The following is a 12,616-nucleotide window of genomic DNA, read 5'->3' as shown; positions in this document are numbered from 1 at the left end:
GCAAAACAATTATATTGTGACACCCCAGACAAGTTACTGAACCACTTTCAATATCTTCAGTTTGAGCAATGTTCAGTAAAGTTAATTCAAAACTTTGTCTCTTTTCACAGTGTCTGGTGTTTGTCGCCAACCATCTTCGCCAATGTGCAAAAGTAAGTCTAAAACTCTAAAACTCCTGCTATGCATAACATTCACTCTATTCGACTGTTGAATGACGGATGTGGTTGTATTCAAAACAAGATGTTTAACAGTCATATTATCAGCCATTTATATTGTCAAGTAAACAACAAGCTATTCTTATTCTCCAATTTGCATAGTTCTGACTGGCATTCCTTCCACCAATTATCATCCGCAAGCAATGTCATTTATTCAAACTCACTTTCCAAAGAGGCAGAATTTACTTTACCACTCATTTTCTCTCTAATTTGAAGCAGACATGAAAACAAGTGGCAGAGTGGCAAACAGAGAAATGCTTGAGACCAATCACATTGTACATGTGTGAGATGTAAAAGAGTGAGGAAAAGTCACAGACGAAGAGAGGGGGAGCCAGCTTGAAGGAAGAGACGAGGCAAGAAAAAGTCACAGACGAAGAGGGGGAGCCAGCTTGAAGGAAGAGACGAGGCAAGAAAAAGAGGGCTGAGATGCGCCCATCGTACCTTCAGGAGGCGTTTGTGAAATGTGTGCTGGTCGCCAGAGAGAAAGCCGTGGTCAAAGCGAGGGAAGACCATCTGACTCCAGAGATAGGGAGAAAGGGAAGAGAGGGAGAGAAGCCACCAGAGACACAGAGTAAAATCAAATTAGTTATAGAGAGAGAGAGAGAGAGAGAGGTTAAACAGTCATTTACAACTGAGAGATGGAGAAGGAAGCAAAGAGAAGGGACTGGCTGGATGGAGACAGAGGACCCGGTCAATGAGAGACGGGTGAGGAAGGTGGGACAAACCTTGACCGTGAGAATCTGATTACTGAGCAGACCTGCAGAGCCCGCGAGTGCAGGGAGTCCCTGGGTTGAGGTTTAGACAGCGTTGGAAAGAAGAGTTAGGATGGAGGGAGGAGTGAGGAGGGGTTGGGTAAGAAGGGGATAATGAAAGACGAGGGTGAGTAGAGTGAGAGACAACAGAGGGATGTTATTGAGGTTATTGATCCATCTGTGTTGGCACAGTTCCAGCATGTGTAAAGCTGCTCAAACATAACTGTAGACGAGAGAATACAAAGATAATAGCCCTTCTGTCTGGTTTCAAGCCTCAAACAATAGAAGCCCAGTTGTCTCGCGGCCCAAAGTTTTATGATTGACTTCATATAATTATCGACCGTCCATGGAGAGATTCTGGCAGTCTGGTCCATGATGTTTGTGTCAGAGCTGTGGTCAATATGAATTGCTTTGGGTTTAGTGGCTTATTCTCCCTGGTGTCGACTCCAGTCAATTCAGGAAGTACACTGAAATTTAAATTGCTTTTCAAAGAAGGAGATTTGGTTTACTTCCCCCCATGAACATGGTAGTAGACTGTACAGACACCCTCCTGTACGGACACCCTCCTGTACGGACACCCTCCTGTACGGACACCCTCCTGTACGAACACCCTCCTGTACGGACACCCTCCTGTACGGACACCCTCCTGTACGGACACCCTCCTGTACGGACACCCTCCTGTACGGACACCCTCCTGTACGGACACCCTCCTGTATGGACACCCTCCTGTATGGACACCCTCCTGTACGGACACCCTCCTGTACGGACACCCTCCTGTACGGACACCCTCCTGTACGGACACCCTCCTGTATGGACACCCTCCTGTACGGACACCCTCCTGTATGGACACCCTCCTGTACGGACACCCTCCTGTATGGACACCCTCCTGTACGGACACCCTCCTGTACGGACACCCTCCTGTACGGACACCCTCCTGTATGGACACCCTCCTGTGAATTCACATACACAATGAAGTGCTAAAATAGCATAACAGTGCCCTGCTATGTCTAATATTATGAACTCTAAAGTACTTATTCCTTAAGAGTCCCTTTGGACTGTCGACTAGGAAACAATGAACTCAAATGGAAACCAGGCCAGAAACAACTTTGAGACAGACAGAGAGGGCTCCAGATTGAATGGAATGCATATGCTCAGTGTTGTAGTATTCAAGACCACATATTGAGTTTTTCTGTCTTGTCTCTGTGTCAGATACATTTTAACTCGGACTTGACTAGGTTTCAGACAATGAGAATTCTTAATGTCTTCCCGAGTAAAAATTATAATAATTATCAGCTCCCATTCATTCAGCTCATAAAACCACTTCGACATGCCAAATATCCACACTCCCTCATGACCCATTCATAACTGATTGCCTATTGAAACCTGGGCTTTCTACTTCACTAGTAACATTAATGTCCTATACTTTCGTTGAAAAATATCCTCAAACTTTGTTGCGCTCTTCAGAATGTCCTTGATTCCCTAGTAGGGAAGAATGGGGGAAATTGTTTGAAAGTTTCAAGCTCAGTATTATTAGGGGAGACCGGGGGAAGTTGTTACATACACTGAGTGTACAAAACATTAGGAACACCTTCCTAATATTGAGTTGCACCCCCTCAATTCATCTGGGCATGGACTCTACAAGGTGTCGCAAGCGTTCCACAGGGATGCTGGCCCATGTTGAATCCAATGCTTCCCACAGTTGTATCAAGTTGACTGGATGAGCTTTGGGTGGTGGACCATTTTTGATACACACGGGAAACTGTTGAGCGTCAAAAGCCCTGCAGCGTTGCAGTTCTTGACACAAACCGGTGCTCCTGGCACCTACTACAATACCCAGTTCAAAGACACTTACATCTTTTTTCTTGCCCATTCACCCCCTGAATGGCACACATACACAATTCATTTCTCAATTGTCTCAAGGCTTAAAAATCGTTCTTTAACTTGTCTCCTCCCCTTCATCTACACTGATTGAAGTGGATTTAACAAGTGACATCAATAATGGATCATATATTTCACCTGGATTCACCTGGTCAGTCTATGGTGTTCCTAAAGTTTTGTATTCTAAGTGTATATTGTCTTAAAAAAAAAAAATCTAATATAAACCTGTTTTGGTCAGTGATCATTTATAAAGCTGTTTTGGTCAGTGATCATTTATAAACCTGTTTGGGTCAGTGATCATTTATAAATCTGTTTTGGTCAGTGATCATTTATAAACCTGTTTGGGTCAGTGATCATTTATAAATCTGTTTGGGTCAGTGATCATTTATAAAGCTGTTTGGGTCAGTGATCATTTATAAACCTGTTTGGGTCAGTGATCATGTATAAACCTGTTTGGGTCAGTGATCATTTATAAACCTGTTTGGGTCAGTGATAATTTATAAATCTGTTTGGGTCAGTGATCATTTATAAACCTGTTTGGGTCAGGGATCATTTATATACCTGTTTGGGTCAGGGATAATTTATAAACCTGTTTGGGTCAGTGATCATTTATAAACCTGTTTGGGTCAGTGATCATTTATAAAGCTGTTTGGGTCAGTGATCATTTATAAACCTGTTTGGGTCAGTGATCATTTATAAACCTGTTTGGGTCAGGGATCATTTATAAACCTGTTTGGGTCAGTGATCATTTATAAAGCTGTTTGGGTCAGTGATCATTTATAAACCTGTTTGGGTCAGTGATCATTTATAAACCTGTTTGGGTCAGTGATCATTTATAAACCTGTTTGGGTCAGTGATCATTTATAAACCTGTTTGGGTCAGTGATCATTTATAAACCTGTTTGGGTCAGGGCTCATTTATAAACCTGTTTGGGTCAGGGCTCATTTATAGTGGCTCTCTGCATTCTTTTCACCATTCTAAAGAATTCTGCTGAAATATGAACACTGGACTTGTTGAACTCTTAGTATGGTCGCGATTTGAAGCAATTACAATTTACTTGGTCTCAGACCCCTCGCCCCCTCCCGGTTCCGGCCTTGACTCGGTCCCCCAGTCCCCCCGTCCCCCCGTCTTTAGGGGGTCTCAAACACATCATTGCATCTGCCTCAACAACACAATATAAAAATGAACTAATGTGTAAAGTATGTTAATAGCTAAGAGTAACTGATGGTAAACTAATTGCTTCTTAATAGAGATATATGAACATGACTAACCGCGGTGCTACTTGCCTTGACCCCAGCAGAGAGGACAACAGTAAGGAGCCCAACAGTAAGGAGCCCAGTGTCCGATGGGTCAGTCATCCACATGTGCTCTACGCTGGGCTCTGCCAGATGTCTACACTGCTCCAAGAGCTTTAATTCACATCCAAGGTCAGGAGAGGCAACACAACACAGGCCCAAACAGCTGCTACATTATAGTACAATTCCAGTGACATGTACTCCTGCCAAGCTGCTGTTAACTGGGACATTTACACATTCACACCCTTATTTCTTCACAGTCAGAGAGTTCAGATTCGCGGGATATTGCAAAGATAACTCAGGCAATGAATTAAATAGACAGACAGTCTAAGGCAGATGCTACAGTAAGACTTGATGCTAAAGTAAGTGTGTGTGTGGGGGGGGGGTAACAGTCAAGTGAATCTATGTGTAATATACTCAGGCATTTTATCAATCAAAACAGGTTGCCAGGTTACCAAGATACATCAAAGACAACAGCCTGAGCAGAGAGATGTGAAGCTGCTCTCTTTTTGTTTCTCAGAGTACACAACGTTTTGTTGACTATATGAATCCAAAGGGCATTCTTGCAGTGCCAGAAAAACATGGGTTTCTTTTTGGTCTTATCATAGACAGTTGGTAATCGGGTCTTTCTTTAGAGATCTAGACTTATGTGCATAGTGAACAGCAGAATGTATTTTAGTTGGGGCTTAAATACAATAACAGGGCAATAGTAATTTAACAGGCCAGACCAGGGCACCTGTTTCTAATAGAAGTGTGTTGGGTTGTGGGTTACAGGGGAATCAGTAGGGTTGCCTGATGGGGCTATATATATAGCAAATGAAACATGATTTTCTTCAGGATTCCTGATTTGACATGGTCCATATCTCTCCCTGTGGTGGGAGGCTAAAACTGTAGGCTAAAACAATGGATGAGGGTATGTGGAGCTGGTAAAATGAGTTCTGGTGGTATTTGATTGATATTATGACATATTTAACTCTCTCACCCTGGGCCCCATATCTCCTTGGTCTCCCTAGAAAAAAACAGGACAATTAGAAAATGTTACATCAAATAGGAAGTCATCCGATAACTATCAGATAGGAACACTACGGGGATCACGGTATACCACAGGTATCAAAGGTAGAAAGCAAGTTACTATCATGCTTCCAAAATTTCTTTGCATTTCATGTTTCAAATTGTATCATAACTGAATGAATTGTACAATAGAAAAAGGGGTGTTTTGTCATACCTTTTCTCCTTTTGGCCCAGACAGTCCCTGACGACAGAGGAGAAAAACGAAACAGGATCATGAACAAGGAAATACTGGACTTTAACGATCTCTGACACATCTCATTCCTTCCAAGATATTCACAGCGATTCTTTTCACTTTCCATGCAGATACCCCCCCCCCAAAAAGTCATGCCTTGTACCTCTAACAGGGATCAGGGTTGTGTGGGTTTGAGCAACACAGCTTTTGTTCAATAATTAACTCTCTGTGTCTCTTACAACGGCTGGAGGACATATTATGAGTTTAGGCCTTGAGTGCATTACACTCTACAATTAATTCTGTGATGTCTTCTTGGAGTGTGTTTAGATTGAATGGGCTTTGTGAATGAATGGACAGCGGTTTATAATCAACACACAGATTGAGTTTCTATCTGTAGTTTCTATCCGTATATATATATTATACTGGTGTTGGAGCGTTGGGCTGCTGCATGTTCCTACACTGTAGAATAACAGGAGCCTCAAAGCCCAGACTGTCTCCACACGCAAGGCAACATCTTTACACAGGTCTTGCAACCATTTCCTCTGTATATAGTACACATCATTGAGTAATTACATGTGGGGATGGATGCCATATAATATGATGGTGTGTTTCTGTGTTCTGTGCCCATCAAAAGTAATTGCACATTTTTAATGAGGTACAGGGATAGTGTTGAAAAGCCAAGGCCTTCGGAACTATTTAATGAATCAGATCATCTTCTAAGAAAATGGTACTTTAAATAAACTCTGGCTAAATTATAAGTAGCCCCTATTTCACTTTCCAAACTGTCTAAACAGTTGACCAATAAGAAATGGCTTTTAAAGAGGTTCACTTCAGTCAAGACACACCCCATTTATCCCCTTGGATATAAACACAGGTCTGGCTTCAGGGCTGGCTTCAGGGAAGCCTTTAGGGCTGGCTTCAGGGCTGGCTTCAGGGCTGGCTTCAGGGAAGCCTTCAGGGCTTGCTTCAGGGCTGTCTCCAGGGCTGCCTTCAGGGCTGGCTTCAGGGCTGGCTTCAGGGAAGCCTTCAGGGCTGGCTTCAGGGCTGGCTTCAGGGCTGGCTTCAGGGCTGGCTTCAGGGAAGCCTTCAGGGCTGGCTTCAGGGCTGGCTTCAGGGAAGCCTTTAGGGCTGGCTTCAGGGCTGTCTCCAGGGCAGCCTTCAGGGCTGGCTTCAGGGCTGTCTCCAGGGCTGGCTTCAGGGCAGCCTTCAGGGCTGGCTTCAGGGCTGTCTCCAGGGCTGGCTTCAGGGCAGCCTTCAGGGCTGGCTTCAGGGCTGTCTCCAGGGCTGTCTCCAGGGCTGTCTCCAGGGCAGCCTTCAGGGCTGGCTTCAGGGCTGTCTCCAGGGCTGCCTTCAGGGCTGGCTTCAAAGCTGACTTCAAGGCTGACTTTAGAGACTCATATAGCACACAGAAGAATGGATACACTATATATTCCATTTACCATGCTCTACCAACTGAGCCCTACTAATGAGCTGACAGGTAGAGAACACTGGAGTGTTTTGGCAGACATCTGCTACATCACATGTCCACATCTGGTGTTTGATCATCCAAAAACGTGGAGTTAAAGAGAGATTTAAAAAGATCATCATACATACCTGGCTTCCCATAGGACCAGGACCACCCTGTATATGGAAGACAATGTTTCATTCACAAAACGATCACATCACAAGTCGTTCATGACAAGAGTAGAACACATACAATGTTTATGGTAATTAAATAAACACATCGTTAATTAGAGACGTATTGTATGAAGTAGACTGTGAGCTGAATATCAACATCGTTATCACAACATTAGCATGATGAAGAAGGCTACTTACAGGCTTCCCATCCATCCCAAGTGGGCCCTAGAATACAACAACATGGATAGAGGATAAATATTATGTTTAAAATGAACACAGTTGTGTACAGTACATTCATCTTTTGGTAGCAAAAATATCATATCAATTGGGTGCACTGCTGGCCAAATTATTTAGCAGGCCATAGACAAACATAGGTAAAAACTCCAGTCAGTCTAGAGTTCACATGTTCACTGTATAGCAAAGTCATTATGTAGGTCGCTGTCCAGTGCTGCACAAGTGCTGAAATGCTCTTGAACTCTGTCCAAAGAACTATCATAATATTCCACAGCCATTGAAGTGAAAAAGACAGATGAATGAAGCAAGGATTCAAAACAAAAGAGACATACATCAACTGTTCTGTGAATACTGTGGGGGGACCTGTGAGTCCAACTGGGCCCACATGTGGTTCTGTCCTGAACACAGAATTTGGGCTCACATCACTGTTATTATTGGAGCGACTTCACAGGCTAGTGCATTTCCCTGTTGATCCCAACTAAGCATGTGGGATGCCAACACACGCAACCCAATGCATCTGGACCTACTGCCAGAAAAACTGGCTCAAACCTTTGTCTGAATAGAATGAACCATTTGATGTTCACCAAATGTGTGACTGCTTGAGACCACAACATAACACCTTTTAAGTTCCCGAGAGATGGATAAGTTGCAGCAGCATCATAAAAACATTGTTTCATTGAGGAGAAACTTGTGAAAGATGCAGTCAGTAGACTTGTTTGAATTATTTATGTAGTACAAGATAGCTGTTCAGTAGATGGGGCTGTCTTATCCTCTGACGTCCTGAAAAATAATGTCCCCCTCTACGTCACAATGGGATTCGATAAACTATTAGCGTACGTTGCTATATTAATTTGGCCGGGGGACACTATTTGGCATGACAGGCCCTTTTAAGGTTTTAAAATTAACTTAGCCTTAAGATGCTTTTGGGAAACCAGGCCGAGGAGAGGTGCAGGTGACACAATAGCTGAACCACTTAACTGGAGCAATGAGGGAAGATCACTATAGTCTAGGACTGTAGGTTATGAGGGAAAATCACTATAGTCTAGGACTGGAGGTTATGAGGAAGACCACTATAGTCTAGGACTGGAGGTTATGAGGGAAGACCACTATAGTCTAGGACTGGAGGTTATGAGGGAAAATCACTATAGTCTAGGACTGGAGGTTATGAGGGAAGATCACTATAGTCTAGGACTGGAGGTTATGAGGGAAGACCACTATAGTCTAGGACTGGAGGTTATGAGGGAAGACCACTATAGTCTAGGACTGGAGGTTATGAGGGAAGACCACTATAGTCTAGGACTGGAGGTTATGAGGGAAGACCACTATAGTCTAGGACTGGAGGTTATGAGGGAAGACCACTATAGTCTAGGACTGGAGGTTATGAGGGAAGATCACTATAGTCTAGGACTGGAGGTTATGAGGGAAGATCACTATAGTCTAGGACTGGAGGTTATGAGGGAAGATCACTATAGTCTAGGACTGGAGGTTATGAGGGAAGATCACTATAGTCTAGGACTGGAGGTTATGAGGGAAGATCACTATAGTCTAGGACTGGAGGTTATGAGGGAAGACCACTATAGTCTAGGACTGGAGGTTATGAGGGAAGACCACTATAGTCTAGGACTGGAGGTTATGAGGGAAGACCACTATAGTCTAGGACTGGAGGTTATGAGGGAAGATCACTATAGTCTAGGACTGGAGTTAATGGATGCCCATATTCTAGGGTAAATCGTGCTGGTTTAAGGGATTAGAATAATAGAGTGCTTGCTCAGAAAAGAGATTAAGTGTGACATTTACCGGGTAACCATCCCGTCCAGGCGTGCCCTGTTAGGATTACACAGAGAAGAAAAGAGAACTAAAGGCCAGGATTAGGATTAAAATCAGGATGCTTTTAAACAATCATATTATGGCAGACTTTTCATTTTAATGCCGCAATTCTCAAATAGTATTGCGATTGACACCTTGAGGTCGAAAACTACAGCAAATACACTTGAGATGAACAGAGAATGATTATTTACCTGCTGTTGCCTCCCATGTGTCCATTCACTTACTTTATCTGAAGCACAGCCCACTAGGTTACTCATAAATCTACTAAAACCCCATTAACCATGGTGGAACGGTACTTACTGGAGATCCTGAAACATCTACTAAAACCCCATTAACCATGGTTTAACAGTACCTACTGGAGATCCTGAAACATCTACTAAAACCCCATTAACCATGGTGGAACGGTACCTACTGGAGATCTGAAACATCTACTAAAACCCCATTAACCATGTTGGAACGGTACCTACTGGAGATCTGAAACATCTACTAAAACCCCATTAACCATGGTGGAATGGTACCTACTGGAGATCTGAAACATCTACTAAAACCCCATTAACCATGGTTTAACAGTACCTACTGGAGATCTGAAACATCTACTAAAACCCCATTAACCACGGTTTAACAGTACCTACTGGAGATCTGAAACATCTACTAAAACCCCATTAACCATGGTGGAACGGTACTTACTGGAGATCTGAAACATCTACTAAAACCCCATTAACCATGGTGGAACGGTACCTACTGGAGATCCTGAAACATCTACTAAAACCCCATTAACCATGGTGGAACGGTACCTACTGGAGATCTGAAACATCTACTAAAACCCCATTAACCATGGTTTAACAGTACCTACTGGAGATCTGAAACATCTACTAAAACCCCATTAACCATGGTGGAACGGTACCTACTGGAGATCTGAAACATATACTAAAACCCCATTAACCATGGGTGGAACGGTACCTACTGGAGATCTGAAACATCTACTAAAACCCCATTAACCATGGTTTAACAGTACCTTGTGGAGATCTGAAACATCTACTAAACCCCATTAACCATGGTTTAACAGTACCTACTGGAGATCTGAAACATCTACTAAAACCCCATTAACCATGGTGGAACGGTACTTACTGGAGATCCTGAAACATCTACTAAACCCCATTAACCATGGTTTAACAGTACCTTGTGGAGATCTGAAACATCTACTAAAACCCCATTAACCATGGTGGAACGGTACTTACTGGAGATCCTGAAACATCTACTAAACCCCATTAACCATGGTTTAACAGTACTTACCGGAGATCCTGAAACAGAAAACAGAAAAATGCAGTTAGTGATGATGAAGTGTGATCAGTTTCACTCCAGTAACTTTCATGTTCTACCTCGGAGTTGGAATATAACTCAGTGGGAGGTTGATTATTAAAATACACCCAACATGATATGTCCTGTGTCACAACAAAAGGTACTGTACATACAGTACCAGTCAAAAGTTTGGACACACCTATGCACTCAAGGGTTTTTCTATATTTTAACTTTTTTCTACATATTTTTACTATTTTCTGCAGAATAATAGTAAACACATCAAAACTAAGAAATAACACATATGGAATCATGTAGTAAGTAAAAAAGTGTTAAACAAATCAAAATATATGTTATATTTTAGATTCTTCAAAGTAGCCACCCTCTGCCTTGATGACAGCTTTGCACACTCTTGGCATTCTTTCAACCAGCTTCATGAAGAATGCTTTTCCAACAGTCTTGAAGGGGTTCCCACATATGCTGAGCACTTGTTGGTTGCTTTTCCTTCACTCCGCGGTCCAACTCATCACAAATCATCTCAATTGAGTTGAGGTTTGGTGATTTTGGAGGCCAGGTCATCTGATGCAGCACTCCATCACTCTCCTTCTTGGTCAAATAGCCCTTACACAGCCTGGAGGTGTGTTTTGGGTCATTGTCCTGTTGAAAAACAAATAGTCCCACTAACCAGATGGGATGGCGTATCGTGGCAGCATGCTGTGGTAGCCATGTTGGTTAAGTGTCCCTTGAATTCTAAATAAATCACAGACAGTGTCACCAGCAAAGCACACCCACACCATCACACCTCCTCCTCCATGCTTCACGGTGGGAACCACACATGCGGATATCCTCTGAACCAAAAATCTAAAATTTGGACTCATCAGTCCATTGATCATGTTTCTTGGTCCAAACAAATATCTTATTATTATTAGTGTCCTTTAGTAGTGGTTTCTTTGCAGCAATTCAATCATGAAGGCCTGATTCAAGCAGTCTCCTCTGAACAGTTGATGTTGAGATGTGTCTGTTACTTGAACTCTGTGAAGCATTTATTTGGGCTGCAATTTCTGAGGCTGGTAACTCTAAGGAACTTATCCTCTGCAGCAGAGGTAATTCTGGGTCTTCCTTTCCTGTGGCGGTCCTCATGAGAGCCAGATTCATCATAGCGCTTGATGGTTTTTGCGACTGCACTTGAAGAAACTTTCAAAGTTCTTGAAATGTTCCGCATTGACGGACCTTTGTGTCTTAAAGTAATGATGGACTGTCTTTGTTTATTTGAGCTGTTCTTGCCATAATATGGACTTTGTCATTTACCAAATAAGGCTATCTTCAGTATACCACCCCTACCTTGTCACAACACATCTGATTGGGTCAAACGCATTAAGAAGGAAAGAAATTCCACAAATTAACTTAACAGGCACACCTGTTAATTGAAATGCATTCCAGTTAACTACCTCATGAAGCTGGTTGAGAGAATGCAAAGAGTGTGCAAAGTGGCAAAGGGTGGCTACTTTGAAGTATCTCAAATATAAAATATATTTTGATTTGTTTAACACTTATTTGGTTACTGCATGATTCCATAAGTGTTATTTCATAGTTTTGATGTCATCGCTATTATTGTACAATGTAGAAAATAATTCAAATAAAGAAAAACCCTTGAATGAGTAGGTGTGTCCAAACTTTTGACTGGTACTGTATACTCTTTATCAGTCGTTGCCATAACAAAACCCCAGTTCCCATGATGCTCTGTTTGTTTGGTTGTCATTGCAATCAAGAGACATGATGAGTTTGATTACAGAAGGCACTTTTCTGCCTTTGTTCTCTCCCTGTGTGTGTGCGCGCGTGTGTATCTGTCCTGCATTACACGAAACAGACAAACATGTACACACACAAACAAACACACACACCACCCTGAGGATATCCAGGCCTATGTAATGTTTCCCTACTGATTAATCACAGAGACTGGTTGGGCAATGACAATCCCTCTCTCTGTTGTCACCCGTGTGGTCTAAATGCCAGCCTGCCAGGAGTCATACCCACTAGAAAAGGCTGCTGTTCCAGCTATATGAGGACCAGAGATGGGGGTCAACTAGGGCTGCCAGGAATTGCCAGGGACCTCACAAAATAGTATTATCCTATCTTGCTGCTGATACGATATGTATTGCGATTCTCGTGATTTGCACGATTCTATATGTATTGCGATTCAATACTGTGATTTTATTGTGAACAAAAAAACTAAAAGTATGTCCCCCAACTTCTAAAACC

The 12,616-nt window shown here is 42.7% G+C and overlaps 1 protein-coding gene across 4 annotated transcripts in view; it reads right to left on the bottom strand.

Annotated features, from left to right (window-relative positions):
• Positions 1-12,616, bottom strand: part of LOC112231416 (collagen alpha-1(XXIII) chain) — a 106,356-nt gene that overhangs the window by 9,353 nt on the left and 84,387 nt on the right. For 3 of the 4 annotated variants that reach the window (XM_042311295.1, XM_042311294.1, XM_042311297.1), the window contains 7 exons: positions 10,355-10,362; positions 9,032-9,058; positions 7,199-7,225; positions 6,977-7,003; positions 5,366-5,392; positions 5,123-5,149; positions 941-1,000 (listed from right to left, as the gene is read on the bottom strand). In XM_042311295.1, coding sequence (XP_042167229.1) covers positions 941-1,000; positions 5,123-5,149; positions 5,366-5,392; positions 6,977-7,003; positions 7,199-7,225; positions 9,032-9,058; positions 10,355-10,362 — 203 coding nt within the window. The remainder of the gene's footprint in view (positions 1-940; positions 1,001-5,122; positions 5,150-5,365; positions 5,393-6,976; positions 7,004-7,198; positions 7,226-9,031; positions 9,059-10,354; positions 10,363-12,616) is intronic. The other variant, XM_042311296.1, reaches the window with a different exon arrangement.

The sequence above is a fragment of the Oncorhynchus tshawytscha genome, linkage group LG33, assembly GCF_018296145.1.
Source record: "Oncorhynchus tshawytscha isolate Ot180627B linkage group LG33, Otsh_v2.0, whole genome shotgun sequence".
NCBI classification, from domain to species: domain Eukaryota; kingdom Metazoa; phylum Chordata; class Actinopteri; order Salmoniformes; family Salmonidae; genus Oncorhynchus; species Oncorhynchus tshawytscha.
Note: the sequence above shows the minus strand (reverse complement) of the source record. Positions and strands in the feature narration are given on the sequence as shown.